Source organism: Colletotrichum destructivum, chromosome 7 (assembly GCF_034447905.1).
Source record: "Colletotrichum destructivum chromosome 7, complete sequence".
Lineage (NCBI taxonomy): Eukaryota > Fungi > Ascomycota > Sordariomycetes > Glomerellales > Glomerellaceae > Colletotrichum > Colletotrichum destructivum.
In genome coordinates this window covers 2,054,653-2,073,477 of record NC_085902.1, presented here as the reverse complement: position 1 = coordinate 2,073,477, position 18,825 = coordinate 2,054,653, and the positions used below count along the sequence as shown (strand labels likewise).

General features: G+C 53.9%; 7 protein-coding genes across 7 annotated transcripts; 3 read left to right on the top strand and 4 right to left on the bottom strand.

Moving 5' to 3' along the window:
- Positions 1 to 668: 668 nt before the first annotated feature.
- On the bottom strand, positions 669 to 2,690 carry CDEST_11185 (Putative peptidase M24, aminopeptidase P, creatinase/Aminopeptidase P/Spt16). The gene is made up of 2 exons (XM_062927341.1): positions 2,191 to 2,690; positions 669 to 2,031 (listed from the first exon to the last, which is right to left on the bottom strand). Exons 1-2 carry the CDS (start codon positions 2,384 to 2,386, stop codon positions 752 to 754), a joined length of 1,476 nt encoding a protein of 491 aa, XP_062783392.1. The 5' UTR covers positions 2,387 to 2,690; the 3' UTR covers positions 669 to 751.
- A 752-nt stretch (positions 2,691 to 3,442) lies between these two features.
- CDEST_11184 (Putative Zinc finger, DBF-type, regulatory subunit Dfp1/Him1, central region) lies at positions 3,443 to 7,293 on the top strand. Its single transcript, XM_062927340.1, has 3 exons — positions 3,443 to 4,284; positions 4,347 to 5,702; positions 5,757 to 7,293. The coding sequence occupies exons 1-3, from the start codon at positions 3,829 to 3,831 to the stop codon at positions 5,898 to 5,900; spliced, it is 1,956 nt and encodes a 651-aa protein (XP_062783391.1). The 5' UTR covers positions 3,443 to 3,828; the 3' UTR covers positions 5,901 to 7,293.
- A 115-nt stretch (positions 7,294 to 7,408) lies between these two features.
- On the bottom strand, positions 7,409 to 10,712 carry CDEST_11183 (Putative aromatic amino acid lyase, L-Aspartase, phenylalanine/histidine ammonia-lyase, active). The gene is made up of 2 exons (XM_062927339.1): positions 10,035 to 10,712; positions 7,409 to 9,975 (listed from the first exon to the last, which is right to left on the bottom strand). Exon 2 carries the CDS (start codon positions 9,926 to 9,928, stop codon positions 7,757 to 7,759), a length of 2,172 nt encoding a protein of 723 aa, XP_062783390.1. The 5' UTR covers positions 9,929 to 9,975; positions 10,035 to 10,712; the 3' UTR covers positions 7,409 to 7,756.
- A 314-nt stretch (positions 10,713 to 11,026) lies between these two features.
- Positions 11,027 to 12,946, top strand: CDEST_11181 (Putative ubiquitin-like protein Atg12). Its single transcript, XM_062927337.1, has 3 exons — positions 11,027 to 11,553; positions 11,611 to 11,757; positions 11,813 to 12,946. The coding sequence occupies exons 1-2, from the start codon at positions 11,164 to 11,166 to the stop codon at positions 11,671 to 11,673; spliced, it is 453 nt and encodes a 150-aa protein (XP_062783388.1). The 5' UTR covers positions 11,027 to 11,163; the 3' UTR covers positions 11,674 to 11,757; positions 11,813 to 12,946.
- Positions 11,817 to 12,793, bottom strand: CDEST_11182 (Putative ketopantoate hydroxymethyltransferase, pyruvate kinase-like domain superfamily; the record flags this gene model as incomplete). The annotated part of the gene is made up of 2 exons (XM_062927338.1): positions 11,817 to 12,428; positions 12,488 to 12,793. The coding sequence occupies 2 exons, from the start codon at positions 12,791 to 12,793 to the stop codon at positions 11,817 to 11,819; spliced, it is 918 nt and encodes a 305-aa protein (XP_062783389.1).
- Positions 12,947 to 14,150: 1,204 nt separating the features above from the next.
- CDEST_11180 (Putative ubiquitin-conjugating enzyme E2, ubiquitin-conjugating enzyme/RWD) lies at positions 14,151 to 16,375 on the top strand. Its single transcript, XM_062927336.1, has 6 exons — positions 14,151 to 14,673; positions 14,751 to 14,909; positions 14,966 to 15,060; positions 15,108 to 15,222; positions 15,302 to 15,483; positions 15,550 to 16,375. The coding sequence occupies exons 2-6, from the start codon at positions 14,869 to 14,871 to the stop codon at positions 15,684 to 15,686; spliced, it is 570 nt and encodes a 189-aa protein (XP_062783387.1). The 5' UTR covers positions 14,151 to 14,673; positions 14,751 to 14,868; the 3' UTR covers positions 15,687 to 16,375.
- Position 16,376: 1 nt separating this feature from the next.
- Positions 16,377 to 17,675, bottom strand: CDEST_11179 (Putative saf4/Yju2 protein). The gene has a single exon (XM_062927335.1). It carries the CDS (start codon positions 17,511 to 17,513, stop codon positions 16,383 to 16,385), a length of 1,131 nt encoding a protein of 376 aa, XP_062783386.1. The 5' UTR covers positions 17,514 to 17,675; the 3' UTR covers positions 16,377 to 16,382.
- Positions 17,676 to 18,825: the final 1,150 nt, after the last annotated feature.

Genomic DNA, 18,825 nt, shown 5'->3' with positions numbered 1-18,825 from the left:
ATCTTGGGCCCCAGCGAAACTCGGACAGGAGACTCGGGTAGTTGGCATGGTCCAGCAGCCATCCTCATATTGGTTCATCAATGCAAACCCAGTTCTGAACCTGTAGCGATACCAACGAGACCTCGATAAGAAGACGTGTTGATACCAAATCGCCCCGCAAAACTCCAAAGAACGGTTTGTTTTCGCTTGCGACTCGATTGAGGCTGCCCCTCCTACCCCTTGGCAGCTCAGATGCAGACAGCTCTCTGAGAGGACTGCTTGTAGCAGCAGGCCGCTACACTTGTTGCTCGCTATCTGTACCACTGCAGGAGTGACCTTGTTTCTCTGCATATCAGTTAATGGGCACGGTTGCTACCTACAATCCGCCGGAATGATCAATGTTCGAAGAAACCCCAAGAGACTAAAAAACAAGGCAAAATGTACGACATGAAAAGACCCCGTTCTTTGCCGGGAACGTGCTTAAGTGTATCTAGGGTCGAGCAACAAAGGGCCCACGGTCTTGATCATTGGTGTTGGGAACGTGAGGTCACGGAACCGGGTCTCCCAGCCGAGTAAGAAAGCTCATCGGGTGAGCTACGTCTCACAGATATCGAATTCTCTGCTAGTAATTGCTGGTTTCTTGTCAATCTAGCAAAAGCTGAGTGTTCACACACAATGGCGCATAGGCCAATGCCAAATCTGGTATTTTACTTCAGTATTACAGCAATCGACTACTTTTGGTTACAGGGTTCACTTGTTATACACGACTTCTTCAGTCCCTAAGGGCTTCAATGTCGGCGATCTCCTTGACGGCCTCTGTGGTGAGGATGTATGGCGACTCCTCGTCCACACAAATGCTGTCCTCGATCCGCACGCCCAAGCCCCGGAAGGACTTTGGCCATCGGTCCGTATCCGGGACATAGATGCCAGGCTCAATGGTCACACAATGCCCCTTCTTTAAAGGTGTCCTCCTACCATAGCCCGGCACGTCGTGTACGTCCAGACCGACGTAGTGGCCGACATGGTGCGGAAAAAGCACGTCCATGTCATGGGATGTGATATCGAAGCCCAGGCTCTTGAGCTGCCCGAGCAGCCCCGCCGAGGTGTGATCATGGATGTCGTCCAAAGAGAGGTTTGCATTCTCCCGGCACAGCGAGACACTAGAGCGCTGGACCGTGAGCACAGCCTCGTAGAGATCTTTCTGCGCGGGCGAGAACTTGCCGCTCACGGGCCATGTGCGAGAGATGTCGGTGATGTAGGTGCCATATTCGCCGCCGGCGTCGACGAGGACCGTCTCGCCGTCGCGCAGTACATTGTTGTTCACGACGTAGTGAATGCAGAGGCCGTTCTGGCCACCGGCGACGACGGGGACATATGCCGGACCGTCGCAGCCGTCGGCGGCGAAACGGTAGTCGAGGAAGGCATGGAGATCCTTCTCGCGGGTCCACGATCTACGCATGGCGTCGGTGATGACGCGCCCAGAGATCTGGCCAGCGCGGCGCATGTTGGCAACCTCGGCCGGAGACTTGATGGCTCTCAGAGAGTTGACAACGGGATAGAGGGGCAGCTTGACGGAGGGAAACCAAGACTTGTCAGCCTTCATGAGCTGCCAAAGCTTGCTCTCCTGCTCGCCCTGGCGCGGCTTCTCAATGTCCGTATAGACACGGCTAGCGCCCTTAAGGATCTCGGGGAGGTGGCGGTCGAGTTTGGAAATGTCGGCAGCCTTATCGGCGTTGAAGATGTCGATGGCGGCCTGAACACCGTTCCGAGGGCCCATCCATTGCTCGGCGACAGGGTCTTTTGGCTTCGTGAATAGATGGAAGACGAAGTCGCCGAACTCCTTGCCCGTCTTTTGGATGACGGCGACCGAGTCGCCCTCGTTCCAGCCAGTGAGGTAAAGGAAGTTGGACTCTTGGCGGTAGGGGAAGAAGACCGCGCCGGAACGATATTGAAGGTCTGCGGCGGCGAGAACGGCGACCCCATTGTCTGGGAGCTTCTCGGCAAGGCGGGCTCGTCGTTCCCAGTACTCCTGGGCTGTGATGCCGGGCGTGACTGAGGAATTGCGTTAGCAAATTTTTTGTACTTAAGGATGTATCTTTATTGAAAATCATGGCTCTCTCGTGATGAAATGCAAATTTCTTGAGCAAACATAAAATATATTTCGGATGCATGAACGAAGCTCAACTACAATAAGAACTGGGTTTCACTGACTCTCGCCGGCTTTGAGGATGTGAGGGTGAGTCTCATGCACGGGCTGGCCGAACTGCAGCTCGGCGGCAGAGACGGCGGAGTAGCGCCGGAATTGACAACCAGTGAAGAATGAGAGCCGCCATTGTGACGCCGATTTCATGGGGCGTAGTCTCTGGGCGGTCTGAAGGGCGCGGCTCACCGGCCGTGAGACGTTCATGGCCGGATAAGCGATGATGGACGAGAAGAGGTAAAAAAGTGAGGCACAGTAACGGAGAGAATGAGGCACTACAATTCGGACGAGATCATTTCCCTGGTACTAAAAGTGCGACGATTACAGAGAAATGCAGCAAGGCTGACTCGTCTTCCGTGAGGCCGAGGACCGAGTGAGGACTGGGGCGGCGTGGCTGTCCCCTTTAGGTATTGTGCCACAGTGACGAGTCGATGTGATTTTGGGAGGGAGGACGAAGTACAGACGATGCTGAGCAATGAAAATGGCGTGTACGTACGGTGCAATATTGGGTATTCTGATTTATGTACATAGTGAAGAGATGTGGTTCCGTGCCTACCTTACCTATATAACTAAGGTATCTATCTGCAAGTGGCATGCCGTACGTAGGTACATACTGCAGAGTTAATCTCACTCCACATGCATTGCATGCATCTACATGGAGAGGAGAGGTGGTACACACCCGAATGTCAGGCATCATGGACTGATTTAACGTTGCCGATGCATCCCAAGGGCTCTTGCGTGTGAAAAAGATACCTACTTTGATGCAGACAAGTTACTTGCACCCAGAAAAGTAGGCACTGGCAAATAGCAGCAGTGCAGAAGCGAACCTATTGCGAAGGTGCACCGGGAAATGGATCCAACAGGGGCTCCAGATGCAGCAGGATTTTTCCTGTTGTTTTCGTACTGGAGCAGCTCCATCCAATTTCCAGGCGGCCGTCGTCTAGGTAGGGGGCCCAGCAGCCCCAGTCAGCGTTGTCGCTACCTACCTACCTACCTTGGGTAGGTACAGGTATCAGCTGTCATGGTGGCTGGCTAACAGTGACCCTTCACTGTACTCGGCCTGCCAAACGGTGACTGCGAGACGCGCGCTGGGCCAAGCAAATTTTGGCCGGTTGCTGGAGAGGCGGCTGGCCCGTGCATGTTTTCGGCCGTGTCCAACTGGGATTAGCGCTGTTGTTCCCCTCCCAAACCCGTCAAGCGCGACTTGGGTCACTCGGATGTAGTGACGGGGGGTCCTTCTCCCACCCACCACACAACACCAACCGCCTCTCTTCGTTAATAAAGCTCTGCCCGAACCTGCCCACACCAAATCACACACCTCGAGGTGCTGCCCGTACGAACCCCCGACGACGACAATCTCCCCTTCGTCATCCACCTCTTGTCCGTCCGGTGGTATCAGAAGTTCTACCACGTTTCCGAATCGCTCTTCAATGTCTTTGTGAAGACTTCGACACGGTCTCTGCTGGTACGCGTGAGCGACGTGTGTTCGCCTGCCACGTCGCGTGCCCGTCGTCCACAGAGCAACCCCTCTCGACACCACATACACACACACACACACACACACACTGTCTGTCGAACAAACCAAATCGACAAACCAACCGAGCTTTTTTTCGTTTCTTGTCGTTGAGCATATTGATTGGGCATTTTTTATGGCAGCCATATCTCTCTCACCGAACCTCGCCCCTCCTCGTCCGGCCATGTCCACTAGACGAACGCCTTTGTCTAGCAACCCCAATGTGGTCAATTCCCCCTTGAGAGCCGCTTCTGCTCTGGCTCAAGCCAAGCACAAGCGCTCCCATGCCAATATCCAGCGAGAAGAATTATACGCCCAACCACCGCCCTACAAAAAGCAGGCTGTCGAGAACGTTGGGTCGCGTCAACTGCGGTCGCCGTCCAAGATCACGAAGGCCTCCCAGCTACCCCAACGTGTGGGTCGGCCCGTCACTAAGGAACGTTCGACACACCATGATGACGCCAGCGTCGAGAGGATCCGTCAATGGCAGGCCGAATACCGGGGGAGGTTCCCCAAGATGGTCTTTTACTTTGATAGTGTCCCCGAAGACCAGAGGGCCAAGCTTTCCAGACACGCACAGTCTCTCGGAGCCGTATGTCTATCATGCGAACCTGAACATCGTCCCCATCTCTGACTGACATCGTACTTGTGCAGAGAGACGAACGATTCTTTTCGAGCAGCATTACCCACGTCGTGACCGCCCGCCCGATACCAGTGCAAGAGGACATGCAAACGTCTGCACATGTCGAGCCCGAAGAACAGCCCCAGACCATCAACCCGTCCCTTCTCGACCGGTCTACCGATGCACGAAGGCGTCTCCTGCTGGAAACCACGTCGAGACGACCCCACACTCAAAACCAGGATGACAGAACCAGGCGGACGCGATCGACCCAGAGTAACGATGTCCTACATAAGGCCCGCGATATGGGCAAAAAGATTTGGTCTGTGGAGAAGTTCCAGAGGATGCTGCAGTTTCTATTGGAGCCAGACCCGCATGTTGTCGCGGCCTATGGTGCTAAGGGCGAGCCTACGAGGCACCTGGTAAACAAAAAGACTACGGAGGAGCCCGGCTTGTTGCAGATGTTGCAGCACGAGCGACTAAACGGACCTTCAGATGCCGTGGCCAGCAGGGAGATGATCAATTTCAAGGGCCCGTACCTTTACGTCTACGACATTGACGAGAAGCAGAAGCCCATTATGGTGCGGGAGTACCCCAAGGTCAACAACAAATACGATGGCGAGTGGCCCCAGTTCAGGACTGTTACGGACGGACGCTGCCCATTTGTCGAGGAACCTGAGGCGACCGAACGCCCTAGTCGGAAGCCATCCACGCAGCAAAAGGAACAGAGGGAACCGAAAGAACGTGCTGCAACGAAGCCGGTTGCGGAAGAACGGCAATCTCGTCAACTTCCTGAAGCCCTTGTACCCAAGGCCGTCATTGGCAAGCGCACGCTCTCTGAAATGCAAGATGAGCAGAACAAGACTCGGCCTGTGATGAAGCCCATGGACGTGTTCAACCCTCCTAAGGCCGTGGTTGCCAATCCCATTGATTTTGGACGAACACAGAACGCTTTTACCGGCCGGACTGGCACTGGCCGTTTCTTTGCAGGCGAGCCTGTGGCTTCTGGAGTGCAGCCGTCCAACATCACATCGGCTATCCGCTCGCAGATGATATCTTCTACATCTGGTATCAATGGTGCAAAGGCCGGTACTAGCAAGGAAGTGCATGGTTTGCAGCGAAAGGTGCTGCAAAGGGGAGCTCCTACGCCACAGGACGCCAGCTCTCGAAGGCTTACTGAGATGTCGTTGGATGCGACATCTGCCCGGTCTACCAGCGTCTCCAGGACTACTAGCAGGCGAATGGAGCTTATCGAGGAGGATCCTGACAAGCAGAGCTCCAAGCTCTCCAAAGCCAGCTGCAAGACGGCAGCACCGCCTCCTAAGAGTAAGCGTGACCTGAAGCCGGGATATTGTGAGAATTGCCAGGACAAATTTAAGGACTTTGATGAGGTATGTTCAAATAGTGATGATCACTAATACCGGGCCATGCTAACATACTTGAAGCACATTCTTACTCGCAAACACCGCAAGTTTGCCGAAAACATCGATAACTGGGCCGAGCTAGACGACCTTCTTGGCCAACTGGGCCGAGTACCCAAATATTCGAGGCACTCGCACTGCGATAATTACGCGGGCGAGTCTTTGTAGGCCTGGCCGGCCCATGGACCATTTCATCCCACCGCCCGGCATCTTGACTCCGACCCTGCCCAGCTTCCAAATATTCTTCTCGATTCCCCCTCTTGCCAACGCTAGCATCTTCAGAGCACGGCGCATATTTATCAAAAAAGCTTACGGATTCGTTCTACTTCCAGTGGAACCAAACGATACCAGAGGACTGGCCAACATGGAACCATGTTTGGTTCCATATCATGTTTTATTTTCTCTTCACTTCGTCTTTCTCTAATCGGCGGCTCGCACTGAAAGCATTGCATGCACAATGGCGTTCGGCATGGAGCATTTTATACCACGATGGCTCAGTTTTTCTTACTTGGCACGGGCAGGACGGCGGCAGTCGTACGTGATCAGAGGCAGGAGCATGCGGACAGGAGGAAAGGGACCAAGACGGCGTGTCATAATGAAAGCATGGTGTAGATATATCGTTGAACAGTCTATGCTTGTGTATATTGTACGTTGAACACGAAGAGGCTGCATGGTTTGGGAAAGTATGTTGCTACGGACGTGATGAAGTTTAATGGATCGCAACCACTTAAGGGCGTAAAGAAGAATCCATGCATTTTTATCTTTCTATCACAAAATTTAAGTACCCCCCCTGTTTTCCTTCCTGTCCAAGTACGCATGTGGTGTCATGGGAAGAGCAAATTCTAATTGCCATCGGATTTGCCTGTTTGGAAGAGGTGCAAGTGTCAAATCCTTCCAGAGAAGCAACTGATGTAATTGAAATCTCCGGAGTCCGGGGGCGCTTTGACAGCCACGCTTTTTTGGACATTCGAAAAGCAAGCGGCTTGCTGTTGGTCTGATCATAAGAGGCTTGGGGAAAGGGAGCGAACGCTATCTCCATGAACTAAAGGTGTCTTCTGTTGGTGGCGATCCGAGCTCGGGTTACGGGCCGTGTACACGTTTGCTCACTGCAAGGAACGTCCTAGCAGCAAGTAGCATCCACCTCATCTGCCTAGTCACCTCGAGCATAACATCATCGGTGTGTGTTCACCTTTGGTCAAGTTGGATATCCGGGGAGGGATGAAATGAGTCAACTCGCTTCCCGATAGGAAGGCCAGGTGAGTGAATAGAATAGGGCTTATGACGCGACCGGCGGCCACAGCCCCATCGTCACGATGAAGTCAGACATCGGACGAACCCACGCGTTCACGTCAGACCTGCGTGTTGCGCTCGCAGCCCCCACACCGGCGCCGGCACATAAGGGACGCGGGATTGTCCTGGTTCCAGCACTCAAGCCGCCCCACTCTTGTTCTGGAGAAATCTACATAGTACGGAGTACTGACTCAATCTTTCTCCGCCGGGTCCAGGCCCCGCCAGGACACTCGCGCGACATAAGTAGTAATAATTCCCTCCACAGCATCATTTAGTCTCTATGGCTCAGTCGGTAGAGCGTTGGTCTCATATTTCTATATCAATATGACCCTACCTTCAGGTCGGGACATCCAAAGGTCGCAAGTTCGAGCCTTGCTAGGGACATTCGATTTTTGCAACATTTTTTATACTGCCTCTCGCTTCAAACTTCTTTTCCATGGTTGGCTTGTTTTCTTTATGCGTGCTGTTTCGTTTCGCCTTTCTTTTTACATACTGTGTGTATCACACTTAGGGGGTGCGTACGTCATGAGAAGCTTCACTCACGAATGACCAACAGGTGGTGGATGCGTTGCAATGTATGCCTCGAAAGATGTCACACGAGTGGTGGTTATTAGGATTGAACCAAGGCGGAATCAAGCTAGGGATACTTTTGGTCAGTCGAACTGAATATTTCCATAACAGCACTTCGCCCCGGGCTGGTTGCACGCCATGTCATCCGCTTCACAACTAACGTCTCAGACGCTTCCCGTACCATTGACCGAACCGGTGCTGGCATCGCTGCTAGCTGGGGTTCCTTCTCTCGCTGACAGAGACTGTCCATCTGCCTCAAGGCAAGGCATCAGCACAGGAACGACAACGCCCTGTCGTATTGCCTCGTAGATCTGGGAGACACTGCGGCCGATAGTGCTGCTCTGCACTTCCCTGAGACCCTGATGGAACGGAAGCCCCAGTTTGCCACGGACAATGCCGAACAGGAGTGCTGACCCCTGGCCCAGCCCTTCGAGATGCACAGCATCAATGTCTACCGATGTGGACTCTTTAGTCGTGGGGTTGTTGGATGGGTCTTCCAACCATGCCTCCATACTTTGACGAAGCTTTTCTTGAACATCAAGAACAGACTTGACTGACACGAAGTCGATTGTTCCATGCATGACGAGATCCATGACGTGAGATGTGACTTTGGACGCCACAAATGAGCAGCGCCGCACATGACTGAGCTTGTTTGCTTCATACCACCAACTCCGAATCAAGTCATCCAGACCGAAGGTCAACTTCGTCAGATGAACACTGCTCAATCCTAACTTGTTTCCATTCAGAATCGCGGACATGGACGTCGAACTGAGAAATCTTTCGTGGTAATCACGCAAGTCAGCTGCCTGGCAGCAGACGAACAGGTGAGCGGCGCACATGTGTGAGAGGACGTCGACAGCTTCCATGGTCCGCCGGCCTGAGAGGAAAGCGAGGGAGTTGATGCCTTGATTGTGCATCTCTGCTGACTGAATATGAGAAGAGACGGGATGGGCAAGAGATGCCAGTTCCGACATGTAAGCGCCCATGTTGACGTCAATGCCCTTCATGGTGTAAGATTCATCGGGGTCTCCAAAGACCAGATTTGGATCGAGGCCGTTGTTCGTCGCTGGGTTGATTAACTCTGAGCACTGCGAAAAGAGCATGCGGCCGATCATCTGGAGCGCCGTTCTTGTCTTATCCATGGCAGAAGTGATGGCAGTTGCCTGAAAGTTGCCTCCGGAGTAAATTTCCCCAGCGGCATGGTCGTTGTGTATGCCGATATCAATGACTGGGTTGTCGGATGTCGAGTTGAGTTCCACCTCAACCTGGCGTTGCGCAAGAGCAAGATCCTCGAGGTAGGGGCCTATCCACTGCGGTGCCGTCCTTGTCGAATACCTATCTTGCCACAGGCCCTGTCCAGTCCGCTTCTTGGTGTCGAGACCAACCACGAAGCTCGACGACTGAAGGAAACTTCGAATGTTGCGTGCTGCTTCCACCTGTCCGGTGTGGGGTCGGATCCTGTGTATGAACTCGTTTGCCCACTCAACGTTCCCGAGAAGACAATCAGCAGTGAATGCCGTCAGCGCCTGTGCGATTACTGCAAGTTGATTCGCTTCATGAATGACCAGGCTAGCCAATGCGGCAGAGGGAGCAGTTCCGTTGATCAAGCCAAGACCCTCCTTCGGCTGCAGTTCAACGGGCTGGATGCCGCATTGCTTCAAGGCATCGCAGGCGGGCATGACCTTCCTGTCATCGCCTGATCCGACGGTGACCGAAATATTGGGGTCTCCGACCAGTGTTCCTGCAATGTAGGATAGAGGCATTAAATCTCCAGACGCCGAGATGGTTCCTCGCAGGGGCACCATGGGTGTGATGTCGTGTTGGATCAGGCTGAGGAGGGTTTCGACAACCGCGATCCTGACGGCACTGTGACCCCGAAGGTTCTGGTTGGCTCTGACGACCATGGCGGCCTTCACCCAGGCGGAGGGGATGACGTGTGATTGTCCATCTTGGTCGACCTGGCCCCGTGCCAAGTCCGAGGCGGTGATGATTGCGCTCTGCGTGTGCTGTAGCAACGAGATTTGGAGTTTCTTGAGTTGCTCCGTCCGTGAGTCGGCACTCCCGCCAAAACCCGTGTTAACGCCGTACACAACCCACCCGCTATCGATGTGGTGGTCAAGGACCCGGATGCTCTGGAGAATCCTCTTCTGGATTTCCGGGTCGTTCTTGACGTGAGGTGTAAGTCCATGACGAGCAACAGCGACTACAGTAGCGACGTCAAGACTATCGCCATCCAAAGCAAGATCTGCACCGGGATACTGCAATTCTCGAAGCTTTTCTAGTTGATCCCTCAGAGCCGAAGCGTGCGAAGACTCGAGACCCTTCGGCATTCTCATCTTCGCGGTTGTCGTATGGGAGGCGGGAACCAATTGATTTGTCAGTCCTGTTTAGGGGTCAGAAGGAGAAGAGAAATGATATGTATAATGAGACGCGAAAACTTGCCAGACTCAAGATGACGCAGCTAAATGAGTGCACGGGAGTGCGTAGTGTCTGTCACACGATATTTAGGATGCAGTGTTGTATAAATAGACGGAGGACAGTTGGAGGTGAATCGCCGACAAATATATCATGAATGTTGGCGACAGCGTGGCGCAGGAGGAGGGTTGGATTTGAACACTGCCCTGGACGTATTGCAGGCAGGATCGGGATTCTCCTACCATAGCAGCAGAAACGCCGAGTCTAGATTCAATCTAGTCCTGATTTCCTTCATGTCATCCTTGCCCGTCTGACTGTCAACAAGCGTGTCCCACCTCTTGAGTCCCTTCAGCACCAACCCCCTCAACTGAGTTGACAACAGCTGGAAAGTGCCTCTGTGTAAAGATGGCGCAGATTGCGGTGGGAGCGGAAGAAACCGATTCGGCGCCACTCGCCGCCAGGCCAAGGGTGGTCGTACATGTCACCCATGCATCGCGATCTGCTTTGGAGTGTCTCGCCGCGAGATCCTGTCTTATCCCGTCGCCGTTTAGCAGCTGTGCAGAAGCATGAGTAGATACGGCCGAATGGCGACATAAATTGCCCAATGGGCCGGCTTAACCAAGTGAATTAAGAACACTTGTCCATAAGTATACAAGTAGTTAGGTAGAGAAATAATGATGATCTTAGCGGAGCGGGAGGCAAATATTTGATCGCAATGCTACTGCTTGAAATGAAACATGCGTGGGTAGAACTGCCTGCCCCTCATCCTCAACCATTCCTACCTAGCTTCCTTGGTAAGTCGCTTCTCAGTGGGCAAGGGTGCCTGGAGAGCGTACCAGGGGCTTGTTGGTAGGCAAGCGATCGGCTCGCGGGGCTCCAGTCAGGCACCTTCCAGGAAAGCAAACCGGACGGTGCCCCACAACCACGTCCGCCTGCCTGCTCTGGGGGATGGATGCCTAGGTAACTAGGTACTTTTAGGTCCGCTCACTCACATCCAGCTCCACTGCCACTTTCTCACCTCATGTTGTGCAATTCACCCACACTAAACGATAACAAAGCCAGCCAGAAAGATTCCCACGATCCCTACGGCTGCTACTTGCTGGCTGAGCCATAAAATCCGTTGATAGAAACCACAGTGTCTCTCCAAGCATCGACAATGGCGACAGACCTTACCTCACCCGGCATACCGAGGTCAGGCTCGGCCTCACCAGCGCCAGCAACCATCCCGGATCGTTCAACCTCCCCCGAGATACCGCTTACCATGTCCGCCTCGGCCATTCTTACAGCTCAACCGCCAGATGTCGCTTCTGCCTTGGCCAGTGCTGGCGAGTACCCGTCAGACAAGGTCGTCGTCAAGTTCAAGGCTGTCGGAAACGCCCCCCTCCTCGCCCGGGGCGTAGCCAAAATCTCGTCTACTCAGACGTTCCATACCGTCATCTGGTATCTGCGCAAGAGACTCAAGCTCCAGGAATCAGACAGCGTCTTCTGCTACGTCAATGACTCTTTCGCGCCCTCTCTCGACGAGATCGTTGGCAACTTGCACAGCGTGAGTTACAGACACTGAAACTTTGTCACGGGAACTCTTGCTAACGTAATGCACCAGTGTTTCAAAGACTCAAGTGGTCAACTTGTCATTTCTTACGCCATGAACCCAGCTTTTGGCTGAGGCCCAGCAAGCACGCTGTTGAATGGTATCCTACGTCTGGCCAAATGATGCAAATGCCTCCGCCTACAACCCCCCAAAACACCGGTAATGCAGCCCGAATCTAATGCTATGCGATGCTCTAGCAGCTGACAGTCAACAGCTTCTTACAATTTCTCCAGAGTATCGGCAAAGGCCTCGAGCTCTTCCCTCGAGATGGGGTATGTATGCTCCGGCGCAGGGTATTGCCGGCTCTTCACCTCGTCGCGGTAGGTCTCAATGGCCTTGAGACTCTCGCCCCAGACGTTGCCGTACTTCTTGACAAACTTGGGCAGGAAACGCCCGGGAGGAAAGTTCCCGGTCATGTCGACTTGCACCAAGACCTGGCCCGAGCAGCCATTGCCAGCGCCGATGCCGATAGTGGGGACCGACAGCTTCTCAGTAACGAGCGTAGCCACCTCGGCGGGGACAGCTTCAACGACCATAGCAAAGGCGCCAGCCTCCTGCACGGCCAGCGCATCCTCGAGGAGCTTAAGAGCGCCGCCGGACGTCTTGCCCTGGACTCTGAAGCCTCCCAGCGAGTTCTGCCTTTGCGGCGTCAAGCCCACGTGGCCGAGGACAGGGATGCCCGCGGACGTGATCTTTCGGATGGTCGACGCCATTTCCTTGCCGCCCTCGAGCTTGACGCCTTGCATCCGGCCCTCTTTGACAAAGCGGATGGCCGTCTCCAAGGCCTGCTCCGGGGCAATCTCATAACTGCCCATGGGCAAATCGCCGACCTGTTTCCGAATGAGTTGAGAGGTCTCAGGGGTTGAAATGCAGGGTGTTAAGCACTTACAGTAAAGGCGGATTTGGTGGCCCTCGCAACAGAGCGGCAATGCAGCAGCATTTCGTCAACGACAACCTCGCTTGTGTCTTCCATGCCAAGAGCAACCATGGCCAGGCTGTCGCCTACTAGGATTATATCCATGCCAGCATGGTCCGCAACGTGAGCGCTGGGGAAGTCGTGCGCGGTGATAACTGTGATTGGTTCGCGCTTCCTGTACAGATTGCGCAGGGAACCAATGGTGACTTTTTTCCTCTGGTTCGCAAGAGGCGTGCCCATGGGGGAATGCGAGCTGTGTCGCATCTGGGGTTGTCGCATCGCGGCGGGACAAGCGGGCCACATCAGAGACGCTGCTGTTGAGGGTCGCGTGATTCTGAGTACAGATGCACACGACCTCAGATAGGTACTTCGGATAATAGGGCGAGACATGTGTCTGGTCAAGTACCTTTTTTTTTTTTTTTTGAGGGAATTCAGTGCATAAAATGCAATGAGCGAACGCAGGCGATAGGGGCTATGGGAAGATGCAAAATCAATGGCGATGGTCGCGTGATGTTTTTTTCTTATTGGAAAACGTGTGGATGAAAGTTTCGAAAGTGGTTGATGTTTAGGGCGAAGCGCATGTTTTATTGTTCAAGTCATGATGGTTTTTGCTGCGTAGAATTGAGTATCTCCAAAAATTACCCGTGGTGTTTTGTTCCCGCCGCTTCGCTAGGACAGAGAATAAGAGTGGGGGCGTATTCCTTCCCCAAGCGCAAGTTAACTACCTAGTTACCTACCTGGGTGCTGGACGACGGTGGAAAGTCCGAGTCCGGTCCAACCCAAAGAGCCACCATCATTGGTCGGTTTCTGGTCGAGGCGCTGTGGTTGGCATGTCTGCCGTACCCTTCTTCCCCACGGCCCAGTGTCTTTCCCCACCAGGGAATAGTGAGCCGTCCTATGCTTTACAGTGCACTCTGCCGTTTCTCCTCTATCACACAGCTGATTTTGGGGCCGAGACCGAGGCAAGTTTGCCTCGGGCCCGGCGGTAGACCATCTGATCTCGGCTCTTCGCAGGGGCGGCGCTCGAGGAGTCCCAGGCTCCCTTCTTTAGCCCGGGCAGTAAGCTCGGCTTGCAGGCATGTTGTCCGCCTGGCCTAACTTTTCAAACGATGTTTGATTTGTCCTTTTGCCGCAGGGGCCGCGGAGTATTCCCCAACACGGAACCATTCCTAGGTAACTTCATATCGCTGTAAGAGATAGCTGGAGTCAGGAGAGTATCTGCTATCTATCATGTAGAACCCACCCGCATACGGTGTTCTTCTTACTGAGGTGGCTTGTGACAGCGGGTGCCTAGTTTTCCGCTGTCCGTAGTCCGTACTGAGTATGCACCCGTGGTGTTGTCGTGACACGATGGGTCATTCCTTGTAGACAATACCCATGGGTCTGGCGGCAGCGGCCCTGAAGGTGTTGCCCATCCGGCATGGAATGATTGCATCATGTTCGCAGCCTCCATGAGTCGACATGACTGATGATCTTGCGCTCCTGACAGCGATTGAGTAATGAGCTTCATACTGTCTCCACGAACTGAGCCCATAATGTGGGATGTTCAGTCCCCTTCTTCCCGGATACAATGTACTAGTCTTTGAGCCATCCCGAGAACCTTTATTTCCCAGTCACTTCCTCCAGCCCTCCCACCCCCCGCCCCCGATTTCTTTTTTCCTTTTTTCATTTTTCGGATTGTTTCCTGCGACAAAGGAAGATTCACGTTGTCTTACTTTTCATTTCAGGCTAGTGCAACACCTAAGTATCCGTAGGAGCTGAATGCTCCGAGTTTAGCCGCTTAATCTTCGGACCCACCTTGCCCCTTATCGTTAACACTTATCAACAATGGTCCGGGATCGCCCACATCATCATTGCGCGTGACTTGGCGTCAGGAACCCGATCCGACCTCCTCCTCTTCCTCCCCTCTTTGCAACCAACATCTTTCCTTCCGATTTCAAAACCAAGCCCGACGTACACTACTTTCCCACAACCAGAGCCGAATCTATTACCCACGACAAGCTCAGGCATACAAGACCTTTTGCGCAGACAACGAACCATCGCACCCCGAAGCGATCTTGGGCCAACTGCCGAGCCCGGACATCTAAGCGTTCTCTAAACACCCCGCCCCGCGCGCAACAGACAAGATGAGTAGCCCACGAAGAAGAATCGAGACTGATGTAAGACCAAAACACCTACCTTGGCTTACGATTGCATGGAGTTCCGAGTGACTGATAGCTCTGTCTTTCTTGCCCAGGTTATGAAGTACAGTCGCCTATGTCACGCCACGACGTTGATGACCAGCTAACCTGATCTAGGATGTGCGAACCGCCGACAAGCCCTTATGTGTTTTCTAAACTGACCCGTGTAGGCTGATGAGTGACTATGAGGTCACCTTGGTGAATGACAACAGTAAGTTTTCCTTTTGCCACCGCTCTTCAGCTTCCAGCCCCCGCGACTAACACGCCCAAGTGTAAGGTCAAGATACATCGATCGACGTCCACTCACCCTAACGATTAAACAAGGCAAGAGTTCTATGTGCGATTCAAGGGGCCTACCGAGAGTCAGTAATACATAACTTCAAGTAATACTTTACCATGTTGACATTGCGCAGCTCCGTTTGAAGGCGGCGTATGGAAGGTCCATGTCGAACTCCCCGACCAATACCCCTACAAGTCGCCGAGCATCGGATTCGTGAACCGCATCTTCCACCCCAATATTGACGAGCTGTGAGTAGCAAACATTCGAGAGGGGCCTGCATAGGTTGAAAGAAATTGGACGAGGAACTGATTGAGCGAAACTGCGTAGATCGGGTTCAGTCTGTCTGGATGTTATCAACCAGACCTGGTCACCCATGTTCGACATGATCAACATTTTCGAGGTCTTCCTGCCCCAGCTTCTTCGGTACCCGAACCCGACAGATCCCCTTAACGGCGAGGCGGCGGCTCTGATGATAAGGGAACCCAAGAGCTACGACGCCAAAGTAAAGGGTGCGTGGAGAACATCCATACATACGGGGAGGTTGTGAAGAAGCCTCGCTGACCAAACGAATGCAGAGTATGTACAAAAGTACGCGAGCAAAGATGCCGCCGACGAGGCCGGTGCCGAGAGCGACGACGACGATGACATGTCCTCCGTCGGCAGTTTCGGGGACGATGACGAGGAACCGGCCGGTCGACTGGACGATGTATGAAGACGTTAACGACTTGGAAGTGGACCTCAGCTAGAAGAGCATTCATGGAACTGGCGTCGCAGGAAACTTATATCCCACAGGTTTCGATTGGTCTTTGCATTCTTCCACCCTCCCTGTCCTGCTCTTAAGAAGTGGCGGCCGGGAGGTTCGTTTTCAATTTAAATTTTTTTTGGGTTTAATGGATATGGCAGGGCATTTTATGGGTATCAACCTTGGAGTTCTACACGAGACGGAATAGCACGAGGCGCGAACTGAATTATAACTACGGTCATGCCTTGAACAGCGAGATCTGACCGATGGAGATGGGGAGGCGTGTCAGCACACTCATACTACCCCAGATTGGATCCCTGGTTATTCGCACAAGTCAGCCCAGTTGCTTCCGGAGCAATCAGATAGTTCAAAGATGTCGCATTCGCACATAGTACTGGCCACTTTCCACTGGTGTACGTGACTCGAATCCATTGTTCCGTTTAAAGGTTCAGAAATGTAGGTACTCTTGTCTACTACAAGACAATGTGACACGCAGTCGCCATTGCCCCTTTCCTTACTGCATTGTTCGGCATGCTTTTCGCATGTTATGAACATGCGATTGTCACTCGTCTCGGTTCTTTTTTTTAGTAACGTCAAACCGAACCCTGGGTATCTTCAATCAACACAGAACCTGCCCAAACACCATATCCGTACACCTAAAATATCTCAATCCGACTCGGAACCATAACCCACTAGGGTTCTAGAGGCGGGCAGGCTAGGCCCGCCATCGCCAACGGGCTTTTGCGTCCCTTCTCTCGCGCCCTTCCCCTCCTCCGCTTCGCGCTTCCGCTTCAATCCGGGAATCCTCGCCGGCGTCCTCTCCGCCCTGGCCTCCGCCAGGAACGGATCCCGCGCCATGCGTGTGTTCCCGACGATCTCGGTCACGATGTCGTTTCTCCTCTTGGACGCGAGCAACGCCGCTTTGGGGGTCCCTCTGGGCAGATCTTTGCCGCCGGTCTTCTTGTTCTGCTTGTTCTTCTTTCCATCCGAGGCCCCCACCGCAGACGATGAGAAAAGCGGCTTCGAGAGGGCTTTGTGCCCTGCGTCCCCGGCATCGTCGTCATCACCAGGCCCAAAATCCACCAGCCTCGCCCTCCGCACATCCTCCTCCGTCTCGGGGACGAGGTCAATGCCCAGGCTCATTCTGTCCTTCAAAGCCTCACCTACGGCGGCGTCCCTCTCGCGCTGGTGTCGTCCCGCGCGGAACGTGCTGCGCAGCGCCTTGTTGCGCGCGTAAGGGTCGTCCCACCGCTTCTTGGACATGTCCTCGAGCTCGTCGATGCGCTCCGTCGCCCGCACGAGCTGCTCACGGTCCTCAATCGTCTTTTCGAGGCTCGCAAACGCACTGCTGCGCAGCTTCTGGCGTTCCTCGTCTGTCATAATGACCATCTCCCCCTCCCCCGGCGTCTTGTTGTTGTTGTTGTTGTCGTCATCCCCGGTGTCGCGCTTCTTGGCCCCCGAGACAACGACGTACGCCGTGTTCTGCGGGTCCGTCTGGATCTCGACCCAGCCGCCGCAGTCGGCGTGGCGCATGCGGAACTGCCACACTGGTGTCGAGTGATAGCTACCGACGCGCTTCTTCTCGGCGTTGAAGCGCACGCCCTGGCCGATGATGGTGGGCTTGGGGCAGGTGGAACACCAGATGGCATAGGGCATCTCGAACCGGACCGTGAGGATGCCGGACGAGGCGAGCTTGGAGGCGCGGGCGCCGAGGGCATGTTTGCCGTGGAGCTTGTTGCCCGAGGTGGTGCCCTCGAGGTCCGGGGGGACATAGCGTCCCATATTGAAGCCCTGCATCCTGGGCGGTCGTGTGAGAAAGAGTGGCTGGTTGATAGAAGCCTGGTGAGTTGGTTAGGACGGTCGGGTTTGGTAGATGGGTTGGAAGTCGTCGTGGACAGGCGGCGGCGCCGGCGGGCGGATGTCGGCCGGGGATGGGTTCTTTCGGGGCCGTGGGGGTTTTTTTTTTGGAGGTGGTATATCGGAGATGGGTGGAGTTGTTGGCGGGCGCGTGCTTAGAACTTCAAGCGCGGGGCATCGGGATTACGTAACATGGGTTTCAACGAAATGCTCCTCCTGAACAAACGGTCCTCTTCGAACTGCAAGGTGCCTCTGGCAGCATCGACTGCATCTTAGAGGCCGCGTCTCATTCGGGGGCACACAGATACAGCAAATATGGTCGAACAGATCCTATGACCCTTTCGGTTGCGTACGTAAAGCCGATGCTTTCCGTCTCCGAGTAATGCAAAGTTGAGATGATCTCGCCGCCATTCTTTGAAGGCGAGGCTGATGGGCAAATGTCACCATCGATTGCGTGATTCGCTCGTGTGTCGGATATTTGAGGCGCTGCTCCCCGCTTACAGGGCGACTTTCAGAGCTTCGAAATCGCCTCGTACTAGACGACCCACGTGGACTCTTTGACGTTCGGCAAGAATACTCTGCCATCGGATATCGATCGTGATCGTTGGCGCTTTGGTAGCAGCTCGAGGATCACAGTCATCAAAACACACCTCAACGACTGTTTCGTCAACTCCACCACGTCTCACCGAACAGAGTACCAAGGCTGGTGTGTTCCTCTGGCATTTTCAAAGAGGTCGGAAACCTGTAAGCGGTCTGTGGCCCTGCAAACCCGCCTGTCTTCATTCTCAAAACCCTCAATAATTTCACGGGCCCAACAACCACGAAGAATCCCTTTTAGAATACTGTTCTGCGCTCTTCCAGAAAGCAACACGATCAGCCCTCCATTTATCGTGGCGTCTTTTCTCGACGAGAAGTTGTCGATTCCTGCGCGCATCCGGCCGGGACAGAACCGAAAGGTGGCACTGGCGACGAGGTTAGAAGGCTCATCACACATCGCATCGAGCCACTCGAACACGTCAAGATTTCAAGAAACATCAACCTGGCCCATCTACAGGCAGCAAGGTGTGTCATTCATACCCAAAAGCTCTGGTATCTATGCTAGGATGTATGCATCGCTCAGCATCCCGATGAGGAGAAAGAAAGAAAAAAGCGCCGTATCACTCTGTTTTCCCGCTCAAAAAAATGATGGACGGTATGAATACCCAAAGAGTTTGCGCCGGCAACCGGTGATGGCGGTTCGCTCCCTTTCTTT

Coding starts and splice junctions, on each gene's coding strand:
- CDEST_11185 (XM_062927341.1), bottom strand. CDS start 2,386: ATGAACGTCTCACGGCCGGTGAGCCGCGCCCTTCAGACCGCCCAGAGA. Junction 2,032..2,190: donor CATCCTCAAAGCCGGCGAGA/GTCAGTGAAACC, acceptor GCAATTCCTCAG/TCACGCCCGGCATCACAGCC.
- CDEST_11184 (XM_062927340.1), top strand. CDS start 3,829: ATGGCAGCCATATCTCTCTCACCGAACCTCGCCCCTCCTCGTCCGGCC. Junction 4,285..4,346: donor ACGCACAGTCTCTCGGAGCC/GTATGTCTATCA, acceptor GTACTTGTGCAG/AGAGACGAACGATTCTTTTC. Junction 5,703..5,756: donor AATTTAAGGACTTTGATGAG/GTATGTTCAAAT, acceptor ACATACTTGAAG/CACATTCTTACTCGCAAACA.
- CDEST_11181 (XM_062927337.1), top strand. CDS start 11,164: ATGGCGACAGACCTTACCTCACCCGGCATACCGAGGTCAGGCTCGGCC. Junction 11,554..11,610: donor TCGTTGGCAACTTGCACAGC/GTGAGTTACAGA, acceptor GTAATGCACCAG/TGTTTCAAAGACTCAAGTGG.
- CDEST_11179 (XM_062927335.1), bottom strand. CDS start 17,513: ATGCAGGGCTTCAATATGGGACGCTATGTCCCCCCGGACCTCGAGGGC.
- CDEST_11183 (XM_062927339.1), bottom strand. CDS start 9,928: ATGAGAATGCCGAAGGGTCTCGAGTCTTCGCACGCTTCGGCTCTGAGG.
- CDEST_11180 (XM_062927336.1), top strand. CDS start 14,869: ATGAGTGACTATGAGGTCACCTTGGTGAATGACAACAGTAA. Junction 14,910..14,965: donor TTGGTGAATGACAACAGTAA/GTTTTCCTTTTG, acceptor AACACGCCCAAG/TGTAAGGTCAAGATACATCG. Junction 15,223..15,301: donor CACCCCAATATTGACGAGCT/GTGAGTAGCAAA, acceptor GAAACTGCGTAG/ATCGGGTTCAGTCTGTCTGG.